Source organism: Papio anubis, chromosome 17, assembly GCF_008728515.1.
Source record: "Papio anubis isolate 15944 chromosome 17, Panubis1.0, whole genome shotgun sequence".
NCBI classification, from domain to species: Eukaryota; Metazoa; Chordata; class Mammalia; order Primates; family Cercopithecidae; genus Papio; species Papio anubis.
The window spans coordinates 12497249-12523772 of NC_044992.1; the positions used below are offsets into that span (position 1 = coordinate 12497249).

The 26524-nt window shown below is 51.1% G+C and overlaps 2 protein-coding genes across 9 annotated transcripts in view; one reads left to right on the top strand and one right to left on the bottom strand.

Annotated features, from left to right (window-relative positions):
* ARHGAP44 (Rho GTPase activating protein 44) overlaps window positions 1–13405 on the top strand; it is a 202171-nt gene extending 188766 nt beyond the window's left edge. For 3 of the 5 annotated variants that reach the window (XM_009189704.4, XM_009189705.4, XM_017950354.3), the window contains 4 exons: window positions 1617–1792; window positions 6113–6490; window positions 8877–8928; window positions 11810–13405. In XM_009189704.4, the coding sequence (XP_009187968.1) occupies window positions 1617–1792; window positions 6113–6490; window positions 8877–8884 (562 nt within the window). In that variant the 3' untranslated portion in view covers window positions 8885–8928; window positions 11810–13405. The remainder of the gene's footprint in view (window positions 1–1616; window positions 1793–6112; window positions 6491–8876; window positions 8929–11809) is intronic. The other 2 variants (XM_003912366.5, XM_003912367.5) reach the window with 1 other exon arrangement.
* Window positions 13406–14074: 669 nt separating this feature from the next.
* Window positions 14075–26524, bottom strand: part of ELAC2 (elaC ribonuclease Z 2) — a 30943-nt gene continuing 18493 nt past the window's right edge. For 2 of the 4 annotated variants that reach the window (XM_009189701.4, XM_009189703.2), the window contains exons 12-23: window positions 25405–25500; window positions 24192–24497; window positions 22130–22248; window positions 20074–20170; window positions 18207–18345; window positions 17604–17642; window positions 17368–17477; window positions 16642–16741; window positions 16443–16563; window positions 16104–16182; window positions 15378–15522; window positions 14075–14732 (exon numbers count right to left, since the gene is read on the bottom strand). In XM_009189701.4, the coding sequence (XP_009187965.2) occupies window positions 14505–14732; window positions 15378–15522; window positions 16104–16182; window positions 16443–16563; window positions 16642–16741; window positions 17368–17477; window positions 17604–17642; window positions 18207–18345; window positions 20074–20170; window positions 22130–22248; window positions 24192–24497; window positions 25405–25500 (1579 nt within the window). In that variant the 3' untranslated portion in view covers window positions 14075–14504. The remainder of the gene's footprint in view (window positions 14733–15377; window positions 15523–16103; window positions 16183–16442; window positions 16564–16641; window positions 16742–17367; window positions 17478–17603; window positions 17643–18206; window positions 18346–20073; window positions 20171–22129; window positions 22249–24191; window positions 24498–25404; window positions 25501–26524) is intronic. The other 2 variants (XM_009189702.4, XM_003912363.5) reach the window with 2 other exon arrangements.

Consider the following 26524-nt stretch of genomic DNA (forward strand, 5'->3'; position numbering starts at 1 on the left):
TAGTGTGTAAGACTCATCCCAAGTGGGAGAGAATGTGCCTCCACATTGAATGGGATCTTTCCTTTATTTATTTGCATGAGGAAGACGATCTGTGTTTTGACGCCGTGGGCTTCTCCGGCCCAGCTCCCTGCTCCCAGTCTTTCTCACCTCAGTGGACAAGAATGCTCTGTTCCTATTGGAATTTTCTCCAAATTAACACTTGGAGTTTCCAGATCAGTTTAGGAAAGAAATGGGCTGTGCCCGCTTTTTTTTTTTTTTGACAGGGCCTCGCTCTGTTGCCCAGGCTGGAGTGCAGTGGCGCAATCTCAGCTCACTGCAACCTCCATCTCCCGGGTTCAAGCCATCCTCCTGCCTCAGCCTCCCGAGTGGCTGGGATTACAGGCATAGGTCACCACACCTGGCTAATTTTTGTATTTTTAGTGGAGACGGGGTTTCGCCATGTTGGCCAGGCTGGTCTCAAACTCCTGACCTCAGGTGACCCGCCTGCCTCGGCCTCCCAAAGTGCTCAAAGTGCTGGGATTACAGGCGTGAGGCACCACACCCGGCCCAGGTTGCACCTGCTTTTGTGGGATAGAAACAGCCATTGCAGGGGATTTCGGTTCCCAGACTCTTCACGCCCCACCTATGGGCATCAGAGTCCAGGTAGGTTCTAGCAAGGATGACAGATAGCTCCCAACGCTGGGGCATCTCCCCTGATTCACTAAAGGCCACTGGGAGTATTTTCTTGGAAAGGATTGAGAACACCGTGGGGAAAGTATGGGGATCAATTAGTCGTATCTACCATCAGCGTGTCAGGAGGGCAAATCCCTGTTCTGTGGCGTGGAGTGAGGTGTCTTCTAATACACGCTTCATCCTTAGGAGAAGGCTGAGGAACAGCCTTGCAGTAACGATGGATCCTCTTTAGGACCTGGTGGCCTGGGCTGCCTCGTTGTCAATTCCAGGGGTCAGAGAGCAGAGCCGTCACTGCCATCGACCTCCACCTCTCTTGAAGCCTGGGACTGGGACTCGAACTGGCTCCCATTTAAGGGCATGGCCTGGATCTCTGTCCACCCTGGCCTCCGCTGGAATGGGTACTGAGTTTGAGGATGAGTCCTAGAATACCTCCTGCCTTGGGGGGTGGCTAGAGGCTCAGGGCCAACAGCTGGAAGAGCTGGTCCACAAGGTTGGCAGCAGAAGTCCGTGTCATCAGCACTCGCTGGGCACAGTGGCCCTAAGAAGTCCTCTTGGCTATAGTAGGAAAAACACTTTGGTGTCCCAGTTTGAGAATGTTCTAGAATTCCCAGGTTGATGGCAGGATACAGTGGAGGCGCTCAGGCCCCTGCCCTCACGTTGCTCACAATCTCCTTGAATAGAGGAGGGCAGAGGCATGAAAAGGGCGTTGGCAGTGAGTGCCAAGTGCCACAGAGATGGGGGCGGAACCCAGGCCGTCAGAGCTCCAGAAAGGACAGTCACCCCATGGGGCACCTGCCTAAGGCTTTAGGAAGGGGTCGAGAGACCAGAGCTGGGACATACTTGCACGGGGCCCAGAAGGACACACAGGGTGGCCATCGGCTAGGCTGGTGCTGCAGCTCACTGAGTTCAGGGCTTCTCTTTTGTCTCATATGCTTTCCTTTCAGCACAACAAAAAGCAAGGAACTTTCTCCAGGGTCTGCACAGAAAGGAAGTCCAGGCTCCAGCCAGGGGACAGCCTGTGCAGGGACTCAACCGGGGGCTCAACCAGGAGCTCAGCCAGGCACCAGCCCCAGCCCCAGCCAGCCGCCTGCAGACCAGAGTCCTCACACCCTCCGGAAAGGTATGGCCCTGCTTCCCTTCTCCTTGGTCTCAGGCCGGAGGTGGCTGTGACATTCCCTGCAGACTCGCTTTCCTCTGTTAACTTGGATATTGAGAAACCACGTGGTTTAGTGACTAATGCCCATCTGGGCATTAGAGCTTTGGAAGTTAAAAGGGATCTTTTCTCTGTTATTCCTCAGTGTACTCATTGGACAGGTGGGCTCATTAGGGGCATATAGAGGACAGCGCTTCTCATACACCAAATGTCACCAGGGCCAAATTCGTTGTCCACAATGATGTGTGTTTTCCAGAGACCTGTCAGGCCCTACCTCTGTCATTTGAAAAGCTGTGTAGGGTCATCTGCAGGAGCCTCCTTTCCCCCAAGGCAGCCTTGCACAGCTGCCTACCCCTAGATCACTCATACAAGGTGACGGGAGGGAGTCAGGATAGCTCCTATAGTACCTGAGTCTCAACCCTGAATACTTCTGCTCTGGAAGGCCCGAGAATGCCCACACTGACCAGTTATTATCTCTTTAGAGAATCACTCCCACAAGCTAAAGGTCTGCTCCGTGTGACATTTCATAAATGGGGAGCTGTACTGAGCGTTCGTATCTGAACCTTTTTGGTTCGTTCTTACCTGTGTCATCTCTTTGCAAAGTCTTTCACTCGTCTGAAATAATACATCACCGTGTGTGTTCTACATTCAGACCACTCGCACTTCTGGGAGTGGCTTGTAACTCCTGGATTTGTCGAATAGGGCTGGGTTTAGCTCATCCACACGTGCCTTCATCACAGGCCTTTTTCCAGCGCACCCTTAGTTCCCATCTGCAGGGGCAGTTTCATTCTCTTTGTCTGCCCTCAAGCCCGTGGATCTTATTCGATCTCTACTCGAGTAATTCCTTCTGCATTCTACACAAACGTGTTAAGTCCTGCTATGTACAGAGCTCTGTGCTTTCCAGAAAGAAAGGCAACGAGAAGGCAAAGGTGTTGGCACTGTGCTGGGAGACACCCAGGGTACAGTGAGGATACCTGGGAGCATGCTTTCTAGACTCAGGAGTTAGGACGGGTGGCCCAGCAGAAACGACATGGTGAAGGTTGAATAGGAGTTGGGCCGAAGTGGCGGTATGAGATTTCAGAATTTCAGAGCATTTCTCCAGCACCAGTGGTTTCTCCTTGGTCTAGATACCATATTCTTGAGCATATCTTTCTTTCTTTCTTTCTTTTTTTTTTTTTTTTTTTTTTTTGAGATGAAGTCTCGCTCTTGTCCCCCAGGCTGGAGTGCAATGGCCCAATCTCAGCTCACTGCAACCTCCGCCTCCTAGGTTCAAGCGATTCTCCTGCCTCAGCCTCCCAAGTAGCTGGAATTACAGGCGCCTGCCACCACACCTGGCTAATTTTTATACTTTTAGTAGAGATGCGGTTTCACCATGTTGGTCAGGATGGTCTCGAACTCCTGACCTCAGGTGATCCGCCCACCTCGGCCTCCCGAAGTGCTGGGATTATAGGCATGAGCCACTGCACCCAGCTGGGCACGTCTTTGTTTTAGAGTCCTTTAATTGGCTGGACGCAGTCGCTCATGCCTGTAATCCTAGCATTTTGGGAGGCTGAGACGGGCAGATTGTCTGAGCTCAGGAGTTTGAGACCAGCTTGGACAACATGGTGAAACCCGTCTCTACTAAAATATAAAAAAGTCGGCTGGGCGTGGTGGTGGGCACTTGTAATCCCAGCTGCTCAGGAGGCTGAGGCACAAGAATTGCTTGAACCTGGGAGGCGGAGGTTGCAGTGAGCCAAGACTGTGCCACTGCCTTCTAGCCTGGGCAGCAAAGCGAAACTCTATCTACAAAAAAAAAAAAAAGAAAGAAAAAAAGCCTTTTAACTTTCCCTGCAGCACTACAATACAGGGGTGATGGCTAAGTCATTGTCTTATCCAGTGGGAGAGCCAGGGCTCCGGTAGCAGCCAACCAACCTCCTAATGCCAGTGACAGGTTGACCCTTTTCGTTTGTGCGGCACACTGGACCTGTGCATGCAGTGTAGCCTAGAGTGACTCAAGTCCCTTTTCCCAAGTGACCTTCAATAGCTCGGATCCATCTTTTGAAAGGTATACATTTCTTCTCTACTCCCCATCATGCCCACAGATGGCACACTTAGCAGGTCTTTTTTTAAAAAAAAAAATTTTTTTAACACCTCAGTCTTTTGACAGTGTGCCTACAATTTCACATCCTATTCCTGTCGCCACCGGAAGTGGTAAATGTCATCACAGACATGGTGATGCATCCTCCGTCTCCCAGGTCCTTCGTGAGAAGGCATGTGCGAGCATTGATACCTAGGGTCTCCACCAGCTTCTCATCCAGGGGTACCCCTGCGTCTGTCACCCATGACCACGTGGCTGCCATGAGCTGCAGTAGCGGCTGCTGGAAACACTTCCGCTGTCCTCAGGAAGTAGAGTTGAAAAGTGAAATTGGAAAGTTAAGTGGTTTTGTTATGTCGTGATGATGTGGGTACTTGACATTCATGATCTCATTTAATTATTACACTGCTGCAGAGAAAATCTTTTTCCTCCAATTACATAGAAGATGTTTGAATAAGTTGACCCAGGGAATACAGCGGGTAAGTGGCAGGATAGAAATTTGAGCCCACATTGGTAGGATTCTGAAGGGCATGTCGTTCTATCCACACTGCAGACTGACACACCCAGAGAATACATGAGGTATCCTCCTAACAGACTTTGTTCCCTGGAGGGCATGGGGGTGGGGTGGGGTGAAGGAAGAGATTCTGACCTCTCCCTTAGGACTTACAAGGTAATTTCTTCTAGAATCAGACCCACACACGGCCGGGCGCCATGGCCCATGCCTGTAATCCCAGCACTTTGGGAGACCGAGGCGGGTAGATCATGAGATCAGGAGATCGAGACCATCCTGGCTAACACAGTGAAACCCTGTCTCTACTAAAAATACAAACAATTAGCCAGGCGTGGTGACGGGCGCCTGTAGTCCCAGTTACTCGGGAGGCTGAGGCAGGAAAATGGTGTGAACCCGGGAGGCAGAGCTTGCAGTGAGCCAAGATCACGCCACTGCACTCCAGCCTGGGCGACAGAGTGAGACTGTCTCAAAAAAACAAAAAAAGGAATCAGACCCACACACAGCCAGTCCTCGCTTAAGCCTAACAGGTTAGTGATCACTGTCTCAAAGATATTTGCCCATCAAGTATCTCCTGGACGTTTGAATTTGTTGTCTTTACCAATTCATTTTCAATTAAAGGTGTAATGGATTTGTCATCCTATAGGGTGACTGGGAAAAGGGAAATGAAGGTAAGGCAAAGGAGGTCAGGGCAGTGATGTGCTTTGAAAAATGCAGTCGATTGGCCGGGCACGGTAGCTCATGTCTGTAATCCCAGCACTTTTGGGAGGCTGAGGCGGGCAGATCACCTGAGGTTGGGAGTTCAAGACCAACCTGACCAACATGGAGAAACCCTGTATCTACTAAAAACACAAAATTAGATGGGCGTGATGGCGGGCACCTGTAATCCCAGCTACTCGGGAGGCTGAGGCAGGAGAATTGCTTGAACCTCGGAGGCGGAGGTTGTGGTGAGTGGAGATCATGCCATTGCACTCCAGACTGTGGCAACAAGAACAAAACTCTGTCTCCAAAAAAAAAAAAAAAAAAAAAAAGAAAAATGCAGTCACTCCACAGACCAGAGGGTACAATTCTTGAAAAAAAGAACAAGAATGAGAAGAAAGCCTCAGCAGCAAGGATGCAGGATTGAGGCACAGCATATAAAGTAATGGAGGAACAGGGGTTCCGTGGCTGGAGGATTTGCTCACCTATCATTGTTAGGGGAGCCAGAAACCACTGGACAGGTTCAGCCAAAAGTCAATTTTGCATCCCGAGGACCTGCCCCTGGGTCAGGGCTCCACTGTCCATTACAGCAGATGGAACTGGAGTCATCCTCTGCTGGACCCTGCCCCACTGACTCACTCTTGCTCTGAGTGTAGCCACAATACGTCTCACCACTGGGAAGGCAGCCCACTCCTGTGGATGGGAAATTTGTTCTCTAGTTTGGCTGGGTGTGCATGTGTAGATCAGGGCAGAAAGCCAGAAAAGAGGAGGAGAAATTAGTTAACAGATGGGAAGATAGGAAAACGTGCAATTCTAGGTTAATTTTTAAAACTTATATTGGGTGCTCTCCATGTGGCAAGAGGCCAGGGGGCAGGGCAGGGAGGTGTGGGTGGGTGGCGAGGGGCAGGAGGTGGGGACAGCTTTGAACGCTGAAGGGTGTGTGAACAGGCCCCACAGTGGCTTCATTTAACAACTTTGTGTTTTGTTGTTGTGTTTTCTCTTTCAGTTTCAAAGAAGCTGGCACCAATTCCACCCAAGGTCCCCTTTGGCCAGCCGGGGGCTGTGGCAGACCAGTCTGCTGGCCAGCCGTCCCCAGTCAGCCTGTCTCCCACCCCGCCCAGCACCCCATCGCCCTATGGACTGAGCTACCCTCAGGGGTACTCCTTGGCCTCGGGCCAGCTCTCCCCAGCTGCAGCTCCTCCCCTGGCCTCTCCTTCTGTCTTTACAAGCACTTTGAGCAAATCTCGTCCCACTCCTAAGCCCCGACAGCGACCTACTCTGCCGCCTCCTCAGCCTCCCACAGTAAACCTCTCGGCCTCCAGTCCACAGTCCACGGAGCCCCCCATGCTAGATGGCATGTCCCCTGGGGAAAGCATGTCTACAGGTAACCAAGCCACAGGCTCCCTCATCTTTTTTTATGAACTTTAGTGAAATGTACCTAGGGGAGGGATTGCTAGTGTCACTGCCAGGGAACAAATTCCTGCGTGCTTTGAGATGACTGGGCTGGCACCAGGGGTAGCTCATAAGATCTCCTTAGAAGCCCACCAATGGACAGCGACCCTGGAATCCATGTGTCCCAAACGGGGGCTTCTTATGGGATCTTTCTCAGTCTAAGCCCACCAGCCTGGAGTTCTGTTTTTGCTTTTAATATCGGGGGTTGAAGACACTGAGTCATTTGGAGTGGGGCGTCAGGAGAGGCGGTTATGATCACAAAACGGTATCAAAACTCAGGTATTCCCTGGATAGAGCCCGAGCAACCGACAAGTATAAATGCTTATCTGGAGGACGGGCTAAGAACCAAAGATGTTCTTCACTATTAGTAAAATAAACCTTGCTAGAAAAATACGCTTCTAGATAGATATTTAGAGAAGGGTGAATTTCAGAAAACCTGCATATCTCCGTTCCCCTCCCCCAGGTTCCCCCTCCCCGGCCAATTCCCTGAGGAGCTAATTGGATGAACCCACAGCAACTTAATTTAGTTTGGATTTAAATTTAGAAACAAAGATAAGTCTCTTCCGCCAGAAAAATCTGTAAGCACAAAATCACAAACACACACCACGTTTAGCCAAAACCATTCATTGGCTGGAAGGAACGGGACGTATTTGGAACATCTCCCCAGACACTTCAACCACATAAGATTATAAAGTCAGGGGCATATTTGTGGTGGCCGCTTAAAGTCATTTGAGCATTTTCCTTGTTCAGGGAGACAGGCACAGGGGTTGAGCTGTATCTTGGGCTAGAGCCAACCCACTTAGTAAAGTGCAGTAGCATGGCTTTGAGCTGGAGCATATGTGTGCCTAGTGTTGTCCCAAGTAGCAGAAGGTGAGACAGCTTGGGTTGGAACACACACACACACACACCACACACCACACACCCACTCCTTTCAGAGAACAGTGCTGTCCTAGGGTGCACTGGGACTTTTTGCGGATCATGTACTTTTCCCTCCACGTCCTTCTCCAAAAGAGTGATTTATTTCTTCCGTGTTTAGACGGAAGCAGTGACCCTGTGGGGTTCAGCTCCATGCTGCCTTTGAAAAGGCTAGTCCAGCCGGGCGAGGTGGCGGGCGCCTGTAGTCCCAGCTACTTGGGAGGCTGAGGCAGGAGAATGGCGTGAACCCGGGAGGCGGAGCTTGCAGTGAGCTGAGATCCGGCCACTGCACTCCAGCCTGGGCGACACAGCGAGACTCCGTCTCAAAAAAAAAAAAAAAGAAAAAAGAAAAGGCTAGTCCAATTTGCAACTGTGTGCTGGGTCAGATTTAAATATTACAGGGAAGAGCCATCTGGTGATTTGGCTTCTTTATTGTTGGATGTAATTAATGTTGAAGGTGCAGCTGCCGTCATCTACCCTGAGGCTTATTAAAAATTAAGCAAATTTCTCCCTGGAAAATGCACTGAGCACCCCTCCCATCTTGGTGGGTCTTGGTGCTGAGGCGTTGTCTCCTCAAGGAGCCCATGATGGGCGGGCACATGCTTGCTGCCCTCGGGGAAGGTCACAGATGCAGAGGAGCTGAAGGTCACCAGGTCTCCAGGGCCACTCCTCCCAATGTGTCACATCTGCTGACTCTTCCAGCCACCCCAGGGAAGGGACACAAGGTAGTGTCAATACATAAGCAATAGAATAAGCAGAAGATGGCCGGGCGCAGTGGCTCACGCCTGCAATCCCAGATATTTGGGAGGCCTTGGAGAATTAGGCGTGGTGGCATGTGCCTGTAATCCTAGCTACTCGGAAGGCTGAGGCAGGAGAATGGCTTGAACCTGGGAGGTGGAGGTTGCAGTGAGCCGAGATTGCGCCACTGCACTCCAGTCTGGTGACAGAGAGAGACTCTGTCTCCAAAAAAAAAAAAAGAAAAAAAAAAAAGAATGAACAGAAGATATCAATGGAGAAGCAGAAAAGAGCAGAAGGAGAGGAGAAATTGGGGAACAAAAGTGGGCAACAGAAGGCCCGGGAGGACAGTGCCTTGAGGGCTCTGAGAAGCGGAATGGTTCACGTTCCATCTCGCAGGTTGAAGAACTCCTGACCTTCAGGATTCATAACGTCCCTCGCCCTATGCGGACCCTGTTTTAATGTCCTTTTGGCAGCAGACTGTTTTGTCCTGTATGTTCAGGTCTCAGCCAGTGTAGAATCCATCATGGTTTGGTGTGGCCTGCCTGGGACTGTGATATTGGCATAGCTTTGTGGGTGTGTGTGTGTGTGTGTGTGTGTGTGTGTGTGACGTTCATGTTTTGTCATGTTGATTCCTTTCTCCGAATCCTATCATTGTGTTCTTGCAGCTGTGTGACATGAATGGCGCAGTTTTGGATACGTGTGAGGGGGATTTTCAGGGTAAGCTGGTCCCGGCCTCGCCCCTCCACCCCGCTAGCTAGCCAGGCCAGCTGCCCGCTCCTCCCCTCTGCTCCTCCTCTCTGCATGTGGCTCAGACCATCCGCATGGCAGCTTCACTCTCCAGCCTTCCCTGGCCTCAGTAAGGATGAGCTGACCACAAGCTTATTTGGCTTTGGGGGACCCCTAGCCTCTTTTTCTTTCTTTTCATTAGGAGGAGCTGGGGGAGAACCCAGCCAACCCCTTTTCCGTACCTTCTCTCTCACTAGAATCACATCTGCAGCTCCTCCTCCTCCGCTCTCCCTCAGGTTTAGACCGTGGAGCGGTAACACATCTGTTCTTCCTATGAGACGTTTGTGTTGGAGATGCCTGTGCCCAGCACCCTGGGGGACATGCACCTGCTCACCTTTGTTTAGGAAGGTGTCCTGAGGGGAGGTCATACCTGCTGCAGCCCAGCACAGGGTCCACACCAAGGCTTGGACCCCATTTTCAGTGGCCCTGAGTTCACACCAGCAGATCTCCCCTTCCAGACTTAGATCCTAACGTCTGGCTTCCTCCAGGCTGAGACTGCTGGCAAATCCTGAAGAATCCGTATCAGAGCTCATCCTGCTCCCCTTCTCCCTCATCCCAAGTGGATATGGCCAGACAGATCCTTTCTATCCAACTCAATAAAATGTGGGGGAGTATTTATATCAGTATCTGTTTGGTCTCCTCCTCCTATAAAAAGTAAATGCTCAAAGCATAACTGAGGGAAGGGCATGAAGGAAGCCAGGACTTCAGTGTATCTGCCTCAGTAAGTAGGGGTGGCCAGAGTAAACCAGGTCTTCCCCCCGATTCGGCCCATGGTCCTGCAGGGACTACCGAGAGACACCAGGGTGTCTGGTGCTAACAGACAGTTCTCCTGGCAGGTGCTTCCAGAGTGTCCTGGAAACAAGCAGCCAGTGTCCCTTTTCCCAGGAATGCTGATGAGGGCTTCTTCCCCTGAATCCCATTCCCTTGCATAGTGACTCTTCTCCCTTGGGAGTCTCTTTAAGGCAGCAACAAGGATAAAGGTATGACAGCTCACACAAGTGCTTGTTCTGGGCCCGTCTAAACTCATCACTGCCCTGTATTATTCCCATTTGACTGCTGAGGCACAGGGAAGGTAGGACGCTTGTCCAAGCTCACGCTCTTCCTGCCTGACATATTTGGGATTTTTTAATCTAAGCGGGAGAGCTTGTGTTCTTACCTGATAGCGAACCCTGCACAGCGAGGTGGGCCCCGGGCCACTCAGCCTCACACCTGTGCAGAGACATGACCCAAGCAGCCGGGGAAAGGCAGAGGTGGGCCTGAGGCCACCTGCTTCAGAGGAATAAGTGGCACTGGCTGTTCCTCCAGCCCCACCCCCTAAATCTCTGCTTCTCCATCAGGCAGCAAAACAAAGACCAGAAGGACATGAGGGCTGCCTGGGGGGTGGGGCTAAGGGAAGACCTTTGTCCCAGAGCTTCCATGTTTGTACCATGTCTTTCAGGACAGTGTCCAAATGTATGTCTGTACACTTAGTATGGTATTCCTCAGTCTGAACATTTGTTCCCTTCCTCTGCCTCCTGAAGTGCTGCTCCCAGCCTCGCAAAGCTAAGTGAGGGCCAGAAACTAAGCAGGCAGGCTGGGCGTGGTGGTTCACGCCTGTAATCCCAACACTTTGGGAGACTGAGGCGGGTGAATCACCTGAGGTCAGGAGTTCGAGACCAGCCTGGCCAACATGGTGAAACCGAGTCTCTACTAAAAATACAAAAAAAAAAAAAAAAAAAAAAAAATCCGGGCATGGTGGCGGGCGCCTGTAATCCCAGCTACTCAGGAGGCTGAGGCAGGAGAATTGCTTGAACTCAGGAGGCGGGGGTTGTAGTGAGCTGAGATGGTGCCATTGCACTCCAGCCTGTGCGACAAGAGCAAAACTCCATCTCAAAAAAGCGAAAAAAAAAAAAAAAAAAAAAAGGAAAACTAAGCAGGCGAAGGAGGGGGACAGCATGACGAGAGTAAAGAACCCAGGGGATCTGTGTTCTCTGGCTCTCTGGTGTACCACATCCCGGAAGAGTCAGCAAACACAGCCTTGTCAGTTTCCCCCCTGGGGCGGCGGCTGCAGCAGCAAGGCCATTTTTAACATGCTGTGGCAAACAGACTTTGTGTCTACTCAGCTGCCAGTCTAAGGACTTCTGTCGTCTTTGCCGACTCACAGATGTCCAGACACTGAGCTGTTATTTTGAGTACATTTCTCCTGTTCATCTTGCCGGGAAAAAAAATGACCTTTTAATGCTCCTGATAAGGATGTCACTAGAGGTGGGGGTTTTCCTGCAGTTAGGGACAGTTGGCACACCTATGACGACCAGGGTCCTGAGGGAGACCTTCTACTCCGCCCATGTCAGCCATCCAAAACGCAGCCATTTCTTAGAGTGAGGACACTGGTTCAGGGTTCCCCGATTCACTCGTAGACTTGAGAGGAGAAAGGGGTACCTTTCCACTGTCTCAAGTCCTGTCCCTGCAGATTCTGGGGAATGAAATGCAGTCTGATATACATCCCCAAAGAGATGTCATTAAGACTTAGCATCCTTCTTATCAAGAATAAAGGACCCTGTGGCTTGGCAGGGAGGCACTGTTCTGGCCTTCCTGTCTGAACCACAGTGGCACATCCTGGGTTTGCTTTGGTTCTGCAAACTTACGGGGTAGAAGCAAAGCAGGCATGACCACAACCTGATTGTGCCACAAAATGCTTAAACCAACCTCCAAATGATCTATCCCTAGAATACCACCACCCCTGCTTCCTAAGGCTGACATTGTTTGCCTGCAACTAGGTTCTCATTTGCTGGGAGGCCCCCTTTCACCCGCCTTTCTCTCTACCGCCTTCCAGATCTTGTCCACTTTGATATTCCCTCGATCCACATAGAGCTCGGGTCGACACTCCGCCTGAGTCCCCTGGAGCACATGCGGCGACACTCAGTGACTGACAAGAGGGACTCGGAGGAGGAGTCTGAGAGCACCGCCCTCTGACATGGCACCGCCCATCCTGCCTCGCGTGTACATACATCACGGGCCCTAGGAACGCCGCCAGGAGCAGCGTCCGTGAGCTTGCCAAGTGTTCTCTGCTGGCTCTTTCCTGCCACTGCCAACGCGAGGTTGGAGTCTGGCAGGAAATTGTGATCGCCAGTCCGTGTGGTGATGCTGGTGGTGCAGATTTTGTTTGTTCCTTTCGGGTGGTGACTTCGGCCTTTTGTTTGACCTTTGCCTTTTGACTTTGTGCCTCTTTTGATCCACTTTCAGCCTCCATGCCAAGCAACACCCCCCTCTCCATCCAGGGCTGGTCAGGAGCGTCCTTTGCAGGGTCGGAGTGGTGCGGGAGAGGCTCACTTTGCCTGGTGAGACCCGAGGGCTGCTACCTTTTCCTCGGACGGCTCATGGCAGGTCTTGCAGGAGCAGTTTAATGGCCACAGAAAGGAAGCAGGACAGCAGGGTCCCTGTCACCCACACCTAGACCAGGTCCGGGATTCTAGCAGTCCTGGGGCACTGACCTTTGCCAGCCACTCGGGGGAGGCCTTGCCACTGGAAAACCTTCCAGGCTGCCCCCATCAGTGGGCTCCAAAGTAAGTGGCTGAAAACAAAAATGTGTTTCGCTTCCTAAGTTTTCCTTTTTCCACTGTGTGACTGAAAGCTCCTATATCATTTTCTACTTCTGAATCTATAAAACAAGCCTGACGGTGTCTGGAGGCCCCAACGGTGGCCTCCATGTCCCCAAATCTATTGGCTATATGAGAGTAATTTTACTCCTCTAGGTACCTAAAGGCACCCAGCTCACTAGTCTGTGGGGTCCTGGAGCCTGCCTCTTCTTTCTGGAGGTTCAAACTGAATAGCAATAATTATGTTACCCAAAGCATGTGGAGGAAAAGTGAAACCGGCCACGGAGACACCGGGCCATGGGCTCGGCCTGCGGTGTGGCCTGCTTTGCTCACCAGCGTCAGCCGCTCATCCCTTCTCATGAAGTCCCATCCGGTCATGGGGACGAGGGCCGGGAGGGTACCGGGGAGCCTCTTCACACTTGGGGATTAGGGGAGTGAGAAAAGATTTGGGCCATGCATGCAAAGTAAAAGTTTAAAATTTTATCCTTTTAAAATAGATATAATATACCTATACATGATATAATATTTGTATATATGAAATCTCTCTATATTTGTTTAATTTGAGCCATTCAATCTAAACCAATGTACAGGTGTACAATGAAAAATTTAAATGCTTAGTTATTTTTCCCAACACAGTGTAAAGTCACCCTCCTCTGAGAGTGGGATGTGCAGACTTTTGATGTTACAGCTTTGCTCACTTCCTGGCAAGGGCAGTTCACGCCTCAATTTGTAATGGGAGTCTGGGGTAAGGGTGGGGGTTGAAAGTTATCTTTAAATACATGTACAAATCGTTGTCAAAAGTAATGTTATTAAAATAGATTTATTATCCCTGGGCTTGGCATCTGTTCTGGCTTTAATAAACCTGCGGGGACGTGGCTGTCAATCTTGAATGTGCGCCCGGTTGGCACCTGAAGGTCACCACTAGTGTAAAGCAAGTCGCTGGTTGATCTCTCGCTTGTCGCTTGAGTTTTTAAAGCACTTTTCACGTTCTCCCGGGTAGGGAGAATATACAGCAAGTACTAGATTCGACTTGGAAAATGCTCTCCATTTATCAAGCACTAATCTGTGTCTGTAAATCCCACCAGGAGGACAAAAGAAACCAGCTCCGTGTGCCATTTCTCAAAACCTTCAAGGGCAAAGTGATCCTCACTCTCAGTATGGAAGCAACAGAGCAAATCTATTGTCTCCACTTTTACCCAGAACAAGCAGAAGACTTGCATTTCCCTGACCACTGACACTAGCCCGGCCAGGCTCTCACTGATAGGGGAAGCACGCCCTGCTGTGAGCTGGCACAGCTTGAGTTCTGTCAAAAGACTTACTTGGCGAACGAGGGTGGCTCTCTCAGGACAGGTTCCAGAGGTGCTCACTACGATGGGGGATGACTTCCAAGCCAGCCGGGTACCAGGCAGCTGCCACGCTGCAACAGAGAGAGCCTTCTCCAAGGCGGTGCCCAGCAGACCCTGCTCTGTAGCAGCAGCAGGAGGAAGCAAAAGAACTCACAATTCCAAACTCAATCTTTATTGCAGCTGAAATACTATTTTCGTTGAGTCTCGGACACTTAGACCCAGTGTTCCTGCGACTCTGCTTGTCTCTGGCGTGCAGGGAATCACTTTGCTGGATGAGAGGAAAGGTGCTGCCGTCTGTTTCCATGACTTCTTTAAATACTGCCTTGAAGTGAAATTAGTTCATTTGCTTGCTTCCGTGTAGCAGCCTCCTGTTCCACGGCTGTGCCAGGCACCAGTCCTAAGAGGCGTCTATAAACTAGTGCTTATCTGGGAGTCCAAGCCTCGGCACAACTCCACACCACCTATCCTGAGCTGCCTCCTGCGTGGACCGTGCTCTTCAGCTTCTACCAGCAAGGAGGGCAGATACGGGTGCGTGCGTGGGGCAGAAGACACACAGCCGTCAGAGTTCAGGGTCACTCCCAGATCTTCACTGGGCTCTGACCTTCTTGCTCTGTGGCTCCTCTGTGTGGGCCCGTTTCTGCTGGGGCTCCCCATCCTCCAGGTCGTCTGTCAGAGCCCTGGACAGGAGGGCCGCCCGCACCTGCCGCAGCTCCCGCTTCTCCCTGCGCTCCTCCATCTCCTCAATGTCACCAGCAAACAGGGCTTTCAGTGGGGGAATCAGCTTGGGCACTGTTGGAAAGTCTCCAAAGGAGACCTAGAAGACACAATAGAAGACAAGGACATGCCTCAGAGGGGCAGAGGTGGGGACAGGAGCTGGGAGAGATGCAGTCATGCGCTCACACAGCAGCGCCAACGCCCCCTCCTTACGCACAAGCCAACAGGTCACAGTTGAAATGGAAAAAAGCATGGCATGGAGGGAGCCCTCTAAAGAAGGGACAGAGTCTCCCCAGGTCTGGCTAAGGGCCTCCGGAGAGGGAAGGGAAAGCAGTCCAGATGCTCTCAAAGTCAAGCTCCTGAAAAAGGAGGCCTGGTTCGGGCCCCGCCCCTTCATTCTGGAAGGCCAAAGCTCAGGCCTGGCTTTCCCACTCACAAGAGGCAACCACCTGTCTCACAGGTCTGTGCTGAGGCTCAAATGCCATGACTATGTGAGCAGTCCAGGCCTGAAAAGACTCTTCAGAAATTTCCAGTGGACTGAGACTGAAGACTAGCTGGCCCCTGCAGGAGGTGGGTCTCACCAGCAAACCCAGCGTGGTTCGACCTGGTTAGTGACGGGTAGATACCCTTTTCCCACGGTGGCCCCAAAGAAGAAAGCTAACTCCAGCTGACTGTCCTACTCAGTGTGTAGAATCCCGTCTCCCTGCCCCGTCCCCGCCCCGTGCTGCCCACGTGACATACAGACCTTCATGTGGTCAAAGGCAATTCCCACTTTCTCGTTGAAGTCGGGGCTAAAGAGGGGGACCTTGGCGTAGCGCTGGCTGAAGTGGTTCAGCATGATGAACTCCGCGTTCATCCGCATCCCCACACGGATGGCTTGGGACGTTGTGCTGCGGGCAAAGGACAGAGCAGACTGAAGCTGAACCCAAGTGCAAGACTGCAAAGAGTGGCACAGACCCTGGCAGTCAACTGCCAGGGTACCTGGGGAAGCTGGTGGGTTTTCTTAATGAGCACCTCTGTAGCCAGCACAATCTCCCCTGAGGGCCAGAGCCTACACACACTCCCCTGAATGAAGCCCACCCTCTGCCAAATCTGTCTATGAGGGCACCCAAAGAGAAAGCACAGGGCCCACCTGGGGTAATGCACTCTTTCGTCGAAATTAACAGCCCAAGATTCAGTCCCCCAGCCCCCACCTTCCCCTGGCAATTCTCTGACGTGGTTTAGAGTTTATTCAGCTATTTCTAAATGCTTTCAAAAAACTGTGCCTCACTCTAGAACCTTGCCTAGAAAATTGTGCAAAAATAAAGGCCAAGGGCCTGTGAGCATTGCCATAGGTCAAGGAAGCCCCCATAGCCCTTGATAGGAAGCAGGGCAGCACCACATCAGTGGAGACACAAATGATGGCTGCTCAGTGTCACATAGTAGGGGAGGGGGAGGATATGGGGGACAAGGACTAACCGGCCTTTGCTACCTGTGTGTCTTTTCCACTGCTTCCTCTTCCAAACCATCTTCCAGGGTGGCTTCATGTATCAGGAGGGTGGCATCTTTCCCTGGAGAAAAAGCACAAGGATCAGGGCGGAGTTCTCTGCAAGAACAGCACACAGGCCTCAGTCACGTGCTGTTTCCTGGTCTCAACACTCGGCTCCCCTGGCCCTGGGTCTGCCTATTAGGATGACAACCAGAGACTCTGAGGGCAGGGACTTGAGTCTCCTGCCTCTGCTGCTGTTTCCCCACAAACTCAGCTGCATTCACCTCCAGCGACACAAACCCCAGAGCAACCTCACGGTGGCTGGCTTCTTCCTCTACTCACCCATCCGGACCAGAGCCTCACAGGGCATGGTGTCCCCGGAATAGACCACTTTCCAGCCAGAGGTGTGCACCAGCGCACAGCCAAACGCATGCCTGCAGTGCCGCACCAGACAGGTCTGAAACTAAAAGGGCGGGGCTGGAGGGCTCTGCAGCTCTGCTCCCCATCTCGCCCCCACGATGCCTGCGGTGGTGCCCCTTACCTCTTCCAAATCACATGTTCCCAACAGCGAACTGATCAATCTTTCCACTGCAGGACTGGAGATCTCAGCCCCTACCTGAAGGTATTTGGCAGGAATCATACTGTAAAAAGACACAACATTTAAAACATTTCTTGGACATCTGGAACCAAAGTTTAAGTCTTTGGCTGCAGAACCCCAAAACCATTCTTAGGTAGAAACATGATTGAAATCATAGTCCCTAAGATGAAGAAACAGCTGTCAAATACAAAGAGCCAAACCCAAGCCTCTGGGCCACTGGGAGAGACCCAGCAGGTGAATACCGCCTCCAGCTCAGGCAGCACAGGCCACGGGCGACTCCAGCAGAGGGGACTCCTTCCCCTTGGGGTGAGGATGGCGCCACCTCCCGCTGGCCACACACCTGGTCTGGACAGTCTCTGTGCTAGCCACTATTTGGGTGCTTGGCTCTGGAACTCTCATGAAGAAAAGCTGGTCAATGTTTAGAAAGCAGCTCAGAACTCAAATGAGGACTGGGAAGAAATGCTTCTAAGAAAATAAGCATGATGTGGGAACTATCTAATGGTTTCTGTCCTTCAGCCAGAGCACTTCTCTCCTGCTTCTGCCTTCTGGGACAATGTCAAGGGCAAGGCTCCTGGGGGATAGTGGTAACTACCCCAGTGTCAACCTTGAGCTTCTGAAGGAGGTGGAAACAAGCAACAACCCAGGGGCCAGGCTGCCCTGGATGCTCACCTGACGTGGTACAGGACCTCCTGGCACTGGTTGTGGTACTGCTGGAGCCAGGCTTTGAGCTGGGTGGGGGCAACCACCAGCAAAGGGTGAAATGGCTTTCCCAAAGACGCCTGAAACAAAAAATCCAAGTGTTGACTCAACGATGGAACATCTCAATAAACGCTGGAGGCCAAGAGGTGTGGCGGATGATGTGTAAACCACTGGAACTCAAAACGTCGATGAAGTGCCGCACTTACCAAGGCTCGTTCTCTCTGCAGCAAGATATTTAGCAAGCCCTGGCAAGGAAACAGGAAACATGCATTAGCCAGGCCCGAGGATGATCTCCTTCGGGTTAGGGTCTGCAGCCCTCCCTCTTGCAGGAGTTGCCAGTCCTATGTCACCCACCAGTCTCCAACACGGCCACAGTGGGGGTGGCACATGCTAAGCCCCCTGCGCCATGACCCTGAAATGTCATAGGCAGAAAGCAATGGGACCCGTATTGGGAAGAGGGCAATGGCCCAGGGCCCAGCACCCCAGGAGACCAAGGTGAGGGTCTCATAGCCACACTTCCGGCATCTGGCCAAAGCTTCCTCTGAGCAGGCCGTGTGAGATTCAAAATTCAAGGCTGGGTAAACCCAAAGCTGTCCTGCTGCAGGAAAGGAACTAAATAGAGAGAGAAGACATTCCTGTGGCACAGAAGGACTACGTTGAGTTTTGTAAAAGACCATTTTCTAGCTAGAGATGAGTAACAAAAGCTTGGGCAAGTTAGGGAAGCAGAGGAAAAGATGCGGCCAAAGGGCCAACTCAGTGTGGCAGTGCCTCCTCCAGGCTCCAGCTTTGTGGTCCAGCCCAACACTCACCGTGTGGTGATCTGCGTGCAGGTGGGACACAAACACGGCAGCCAGGCTGCCCAGGACCCGGTCCACCTGGTCTCCATAATGACGGTACAGCTGCCCAAACGTGCCCTCACCACAGTCCAGTAGCAGAGATGTGTCGGGGCTACAGAAGAGAAGAGCAAGAGAGTCACCGCCACTGGGAGGGCTGCCGACAGTTCAGAGGCTGATGTCTGCTTTGGACAAGACCAGGAAGCAGCTGTAGAAATGTCTGGCTCTCGTGCTTTTCTTTGAGGAGCTAATATAAAAGCCAATTAATTGAACCGTAAAGGTAATTTTACGTGTCATCCTGTTTACAGCAAAGGATTATACATGGAACCCTGAAACCCTTTCAAGTATACTTACACAAAGGCTGGGCATCAAAAAAAAAAAAAAAGTTTATAGGAGGCTTAAAGCATTTAGTCCTAACAATAAATCTGACTACACAGACTGACTGTGGCCACAGCCTCTCTTGAGAATACCAGGACAGACACTGGGCCATATGAGACTGTTTCTAGGTCCAGCTGCCGTCGGACTTTTCCCCCTTTGCATGCGGTCGGGGTTTCCTCAGTTCATTTCCTCAAAGACACCTGGGGCCGGGCGGGCTGCAGGTGCTTCATTCAGGGAGCTAGTTAACGCAGACTCCCAGGTGTCACTCAGGGTTTCTGACTTGGTTTTAGGCAGGGCTCTGGGAGCTTGGATTCTGACAAGCTTCTTGGGCTATTCTGATGTGCAGTGCATTTCAGAAGCTCTGCTCCAAGGCAGAGAGAGTGCTGACCCACTCTGGCCTTCTTCCTTCTCTGGGAGGAGCCAGGAAGATGGAGAGGGCTGCACCCGTTTTGCAGAGAGAAGCCTCAGTGCTGAGACATGACCTTCCGGGGAAAAGGGAGTTGGGACACAAGGTGGCAATAGCACCTTCCCATTAGCTTCAGCCGGTTCAAAAGCCACTTGCAGGGGGGTCAGGTCAGCAACTTTAAAAGCCCTTCTTCCCCCAGGATCTCAGCCCCTGGGAGAGGCTGGCTCACTCCAAGCTGCTTTATTGCATGTCCTCGTCCACAGAGAAACACACCCCCAGATAGTGTATTTCTGATGTCAGGGCACATCTCGTCACTGCTGTATGTATTTAATGCACTATTTGCTTGTTTCTCATCCATCACTAGCATCTAAGATGACAAAGCAAAATTTAAAAACAAACCTACTAATGCACAATCTTATTTTCTTCACATACTATCTGCAGAGGTAACATGTACATTTCACAACGCGTTTGACTAATCTCTCTGCTGATAAATGACCCCAGGCAAACCCAAGAGAATCAACTAAAAAACATGTCAAGGGGAATCCAATAAAGGAGCTGAACACAAATGTGCAGAACCCTAAAGCTTTTTAACATACTAGCAACAGATAGCTGGGGGACAATACCAGGTAGCAATCCAGACCCCAAGTCCCCGCTCAAACTTCAGATGCCCCACTTACCAGCTGTAGGAACTACAGCAAGTCACCTCTCTGAGCATCGGTTCACCCCTCAACAAAATGGGTAGTTACTCACCACTTCATAGGATTAATGTAAAAATTAAACGAGATGATTTCTTAGGTGTAGTGCACACAGTAATATCAGCTATTTTTATTAAAAGACATCATGGGATGAACTGTGGTGATTCCCAGGGTAAAAACATTGCTACTGAGGCTATAAAATGCAGTAAGGCCACGCTCCTCTCCTAGACACTCCAGGCGACATGACAAGTGACAGGGCTTGATACCGCTGCATTTTCAAATCGACTGGTGAGTGCAGCAGGACTTTTGTTTAAAAAGGAAACACGCCTTTGATGGAAGGCTGCTTCCTGGGAGAGCAGCATACCTTATGTTGACAAGTGTGGCACTGACATTTCGAATCTTCATCGGGATGGCAGACCCTGTTCCAAGGAAGACGATTTCTGGGTACTGACTTCTTTTCTCTGTGAAAAAATCCATGTGAAACAATCCGTTCCTTGGGGTCAAAAGGGAGCCAGCATGCAGCCCTGAGAAGGTGCAACGCTTTGAGTATCATTGGTTTGTCCCCAAACCTCATGTGGAAATGTGCTCCCCAGTGTGGCGGTGTTGGGAGGCGGGGCCTAGTGGGAGGTGTTTGGGCTACGGGGACGGATCCTCCTGAGTGGCTTGGAGCTGCAGTAGTTAAGTACTGGCTCTCAGGAGACTGGAGTACTTCTCAAGGGAATGGATTTGTTCCCGGAGGAGGCGGTTGTTATAAAGCCAGGGTGCGGCCCAGGTGTTCCCAACTTCACAAGCGTCCACTTCCTACTTGCCCTCTTCTGCCATGTTACGGCACAGTGTGAAAACCGTCACTGGGAGCTAGGGCCGTGACCTTGCAGAACCACGAACTAAATAAACCTCTTTTCTTGATAAATTACCCAGTCTCACATATTCTTTTATAATAATAAAAAACACACTAAGACAGATGGGTAAGCAACACAGTTCCGTCCAGCTTCCCAGGAAGGGGACTGGCAGGCCCCTGGCAACCACCCCCACACAAAGGACTTCACACCAGTGTGGGACCCACTGGCTATTTGTCACCAAAGGGCTGAGAAGAAGAACAAATAAATTCTCTAGTCACTTCTTCAAAAGAATTTCTGTCATTCTTTTACATTTAAAAAATGACATTTCTTTATGCTGGGAATTGTCATTTATTTCAAGAGAGCAGTGTGTGCCTTGCATCCAGCTCTTACTGCAAGACCATGCATTTCGGTCTCATCCTTCCAGTTCTATCAGGTAGGAAATGCTCTGCTTCACAAGGGAGAAACAGACTCAGAGGCCCAGGTTTCCAGTGAAGATGGTAAGAGGCAGGGTCAGGATTCAAATCCAGGGAGACCCGATGGTTCCAAAGCCTGTGCCCGGCCCTCAACCTCAGTTGAGTGACGTGGCCAAGATCCTCCAGGGATGTGCATCCACAAAGCCAGGACGAGATCCCTGCCAGCCAAGTCCCTGTTCAAAGCTCTTTCCACAGGCGCTCACTAAACTGTTTCACTCAATGCATGTCTTGTCAAGAATGCTGGGGTGCCATCGCCAAATGCTCTGATTGGGTGGAATTGGGATTCTTTTTTTTTTTTGAGACGGAGTCTCGCTCTATTGCCCAGGGTGGAGTGCAGTGGCACGATCTTGGTTCACTGCAAGCTCCGCCTCCTGGGTTCACACCATTCTCCTGCCTCAGCCTCCCAAGTAGCTGGGACTACAGGCGCCAGCCACAACACAACACACAAAAAAAGCTAATTTTTTTGTTTGTTTTTTTTTTTTTTTTTTTTTTTTGAGACGGAGTCTCGCTGTGCTCCCAGGCTGGAGTGCAGTGGCATGATCTCAGCTCACTGCAAGCTCCGCCTCCCGGGTTCACGCCATTCTCCCGCCTCAGCCTCCTGAGTAGCTGAGACTACAGGCGCCCGCCACCACGCCCGGCTAGTTTTTTGTATTTTTAGTAGAGACGGGGTTTCACCATGTTAGCCAGGATGGTCTCGATCTCCTGACCTCGTGATCCACCCGCCTCGGCCTCCCAAAGTGCTGGGATTACAGGCTTGAGCCACCGCGCCCGGCCATTTTTTGTATTTTTAGTAGAGACAGGCTTTCACCATGTTAGCCAGGATGGTCTCGATCTCCTGACCTCATGATCTTCCCGCCTCGGCCTCCCAAAGTGCTGGGATTACAGGCGTCAGCCACCACGCCCAGCCAGGAATTGGGATTCTTAAACTCCACAAAGCCCCCTCCTCTAATGGCCATAATTCTAACATAGAGCCAAAGTAGAGAAGCCCTGGATTAAACTGAAAAGCCAGGTTAGAATGCGCCCCGCCAGCACTCTACTCAATGCTGTGAAAACAGCAGGAGGGGGCAGAGCCCAGGAAAGAAAGGCTGCTCTGCGGGCTCCCACTCACCTGCTGGGGCTGGGCCGTCCTGTGCACTCCGCCTGCACTCCTGCACGCTCTCCTGGAAGTTGGGAAGCTGCAGCGCCTCGTCTATGAATTCCTGAGGATTGCAAGTAATAATGGCATCCCTGCAGGGGGGAGAGAGAAGCATCTCAGGTGACGGACGGCGTATATGGCCTCAGCAGACCCTAACGTGGATGTCCAGAATAAATTCAGGGGGACAATCTGCAGGAAGTTCCTTCCGATCAACACTGAAGGGTAAGTGACTAGGATCTGGGGCAGTTCTGCTCCACCGCCTTTTGGATGCTGCCTCGCTCTGCTTCAGGGCCAGTCACTACTGATGCTCAGGGCAAGATGCTTTCTTCTTTCTCTGTGGCCAGTGCTGCTGTCCTGGTGCAGGACCCCAACCTCTACTTCCTAGGCTGTGACAACCAAAAATGTTTCCAGACATTGCCAAACGTCCTCGAAGGGGTGAATGGTCCCAGCTGAGAAGCAGAGTCCCTAGAGGAGTGACTCTGAAACTCATGTTCACATCCAGGAACCTTGGCAAAATGCAGAAGCCAATTCAGCAGCTCTACACTGAGATCTCACTTTCCTAGCAAGCCCCAGATCACATGGAGTGACAACTTCTTGGACAGGTGGCTCTTCAACCTGGCAGAGCATTAAAATCATCTGGGGGCTTGTAAGTCCCAAGCCTAACTTTCAAGATCCAATTCACTGGGTCTGGGGCAGGCCCTATGCATTATTTTTCACAAGCATGAGGTAAATGTGAATGTCGGCTAGGGCTGGGAATCGCTGCTGTGTGTTAAGAGCCTGTGCAGATGCTGACAAATGGACACCAGGTTCTTTAACCCCGTGATGTCACTGTGGGCCCGAGTCTTGCTACTACAGTCTCTTAAAGGGCCCCAAGTATCCGACCTCAACAGCACACAGCATCCAGTCATAATCCAGCACATGCTCTATTCTAATACAAACACTGTGGAGTGGGCAGGCAACTTAAAATCAAGGTTCAGATCTTTAAAAATTAAAACAGGCCGGGCGTGGTGGCTCATGTCTGTAATCCCAGCACTTTGGGAGGCCGAGGCAGGTGCATCACCTGAGGTCAGGAGTTCGAGACCAGCCTGGCCAACATGGTGAAACTCCGTCTCTGCTGAAATTACAAAAAATTAACCAGGCGTGGTGGCAGGCGCCTGTAATGCCAGCTACTCGGGAGGCTGGGGCAAGAGAATTGCTTGAACCTGGGAGGCAGAGGTCGCAGTGAGCTGAGATCACACCATTGCACTTCAGCCTAGGCAACAAGAGTGAAACTCCGTCTCAAAAAGAAAATAAGTTACAATTAAGATGTGGGGCAGTAAGGCTGTTCACTTTCCTGGTTGGAGTGTACTGAAAGAGGCTTTCAAGATGGCATTTTACATTTATTAAGTACCTTAACAAGTGTCACACTCTGGGCCAGTAATCCCACATTTAGGAATGACTTGAAGGGAACAGACTTCCCATCAAAGATTTATATATAAGACATTTATTGTTTCATTAAAACAGCAAAAAATTGGAAACATCCCAAATGAGCAAACATCCCTATTTGGAATACCAATAAAAATCTTGTTACTTAAGACTATTTAGTGACACAGGAAAAGACTGTCAGGCCATAAACCCACACACACAAATCAAAAAAAAAAAAAAAATGTTATCAACCATTATCTCTGGGCCACAGGATTATGGGTAACTTTGTTCATCATACGTTTCTTATTTTCTATACTGTGAAACACATGAGCTCTATCACTGCTATTTCCATGCAAGGCAGTTTTAGAAAAGGAGAACTACTGGCCGCAATCCGCCCACCTCAACCCAGCCTGGAGTAGGCTGCTTTTCTAAATAAATTCGCACTGGCACACAGCCAAGCCCATTCATTAGCTTATTGTCCGTGGCTCTTTTGTGCTCAAAGCGGAGTTGAATAGTTGCAACAGAGACCATATGGTCTGGAGAGCCTCCTGAAACATTTACTATGTGGCTATTTACAGAAATGTTTCCCAACCCGACTGAGACGATTCCATTAGTTCAAGATGGCACAGACCTCTGCCACTCCCTCCTGGGACGGAGCTGGTACTTGAGGAGGCATTCACCCTGAACCACGGGCACGCTGAGGGTGGGGCCCTCCTTCTGAAAGAGACAAAATGCATTCATGGAGAGAAAGAGAGGGGGTGAGAGCTGGGCCGACGAGGGGCCGGTCTGACACACTACCTTACGGGGGAAACTGGTGAGCAGGGGGAAGATGTCTGGGTGGATGAGGTTGAGCTGGGTTTGAATCTTGTAGCTGCGAAGGTTGTGAACTGAGGCACAGTTCTCATTCAGGACCAAGTGCTGGGTGTCAGGCCCAAACCTGCAATGAAACAGAGCCGGCATTTGCAGCGTTTGTTAGGAAGCAGTTCCCCGAGGAGTGGTGCTGAGCTCGGGAGTGGTAATGTGGATGAGGTGTTCAAACAGTTCAGTGACTTGCCCCAAACAGTGTTACTACATGGCCAAACATGGTCCCACTCCTGCTGTCTCAAAGCCCGGCGTTCCCTAGCTCAGCTGCCTTTCAGGTGTGCTGGGAAGAAAGAGAGGAAAAACAAGAAAAAGAAGATGTCCAGGGCATACAAATAGGGGACTCCAACCCTGAGGAATGAAAAAGACAGCAGGAGAGCAGGCCATGCAGCGAGGGGCAGGTAAAGGGGCCATGTGGGGAGACACAGGCAGGGGCCAAAAAGCAGCCCAAGGTCACCCCGCACCCGAGCTCAACTCATACGCCTCCACCTGGCCCTGGCCAGCGATGTCCTGAGGAAAAAGTGAAGCTCCCTCTCCTTCCAGTGACTAAACATCTACCTCCCAGGGCTGCTGGGGACAACCCTAGAGGAAATGAAGTGAAATGAAGGGTGTTTCACACACTGCCTCCCACAAAGTGGGCATTCAGTAAATGGAAGCTGTCATTTCATATCTGCAGTCTCTTCTTTGGGATTCACTTCTGGAATCCTCAACCAAACGGCAGTATTCGTTCAGACACCCTGAAGAGTGTGGAGGATGTAAAATAAATGGAATCGTGTGGACACTGCGCCACCTAGCGGTGCATTGTCTTCCTAAGTGTGGCACAGATCTGGGACGCCTAGAATTCTGGCAAGGCAGGAATCCCACAGAAAGTTTAGGCAGGCGCAGAAGGGTAGGTAGCGTTTGAAACAGCAAGAGGGGAGGAGAGGGGAAGCCACCACTGCCCAGAAGAGTTACCCCAAGTGCCGCTGGGCTGGGCTCCATACCTCTCCATCCACTGCTGGTACCTGCTGTCCGCAAGCACAGATTCTGGGGCCATGTGAACCACCAAGGCCACAGGGGCATCTGCCTTTCCTTGGTACCTGGGCAGAAAAGTGGGGCTTTACAAAGTGATGCAGACTCAGGACACACAAAGACAGGGACCATGCAGTCAGGGAGGGGCATCGTGTGGCCCTCTGTGGGCACTGCAGTGAGGTGACAGGCTCCACACCCAGGCCATGCTCTCACAGCAGACCCTGCTGCTGGGCCATTTCCAATGGACACGAGGTTCCTCTATCTGGCAAGCTCTGCTCTGGGCCTTCCAGTCGGCCTGGCTGATCCTTTCTCAGCACTGCAGTTCCTTATAGGGGTCTGACCTGCAAAGCCAGACCCAGGTTCTCCCTGCCTCCTCCTGCTCCCGCTCTCCTTTCCCTCTCACGAGCATTTCCTCGAATAAACCTCCTACACCTCCAATGCCACCTTGGTGTCTGTCTTCCAGAGGACCTGAGACACAGGCACAGAAAATGAAAAACGTCTGAAATTCCACCACCTGGACAACAGAGCACTTACTAACATGCCGATGCGTTTCCCTCCAGTTCCCTTTAAAAAGAAATGCACACGGTAGCTACTTTTATCTACCCCACCATCACCATGCATCTGCACATGGCTCTCAAACAACACCTCATTCACTGAAATGAGTTTTGGGCTCTGCTGCCCAACACTTGATTAAAATACAAAGCCCGGGCTACCAGGGCACCCACATTCACCCACAGAGAATAAAGCGGACCAACTCCTAACACTCTGACTCGGAAGGGGTATAGCAGCCCAAAAGGATTTGTTGTGGTAAGTAGAAAAAAAACAAGTGAAAAAATCCAGGTAGATACAAACTAGGAACAGGAAAAAAACAAGTAAACCATTAAGAGTGAGGGAAAAGACTCAAACTCAGATACGTGAGTCAAAGATGATTCCACCTGGGGTGAAAGCTGAACTGCAAAACTGGATAACTTTGATGGAGGACAAAAAACAGAGTGGCTGGTGGCCCAAAAGACATTCCCCAGCTGTGGTTCCATCCCATAACACAGACTCTTGACCACGACAGTCTCACACACTCTGACTCACCTCATTTGT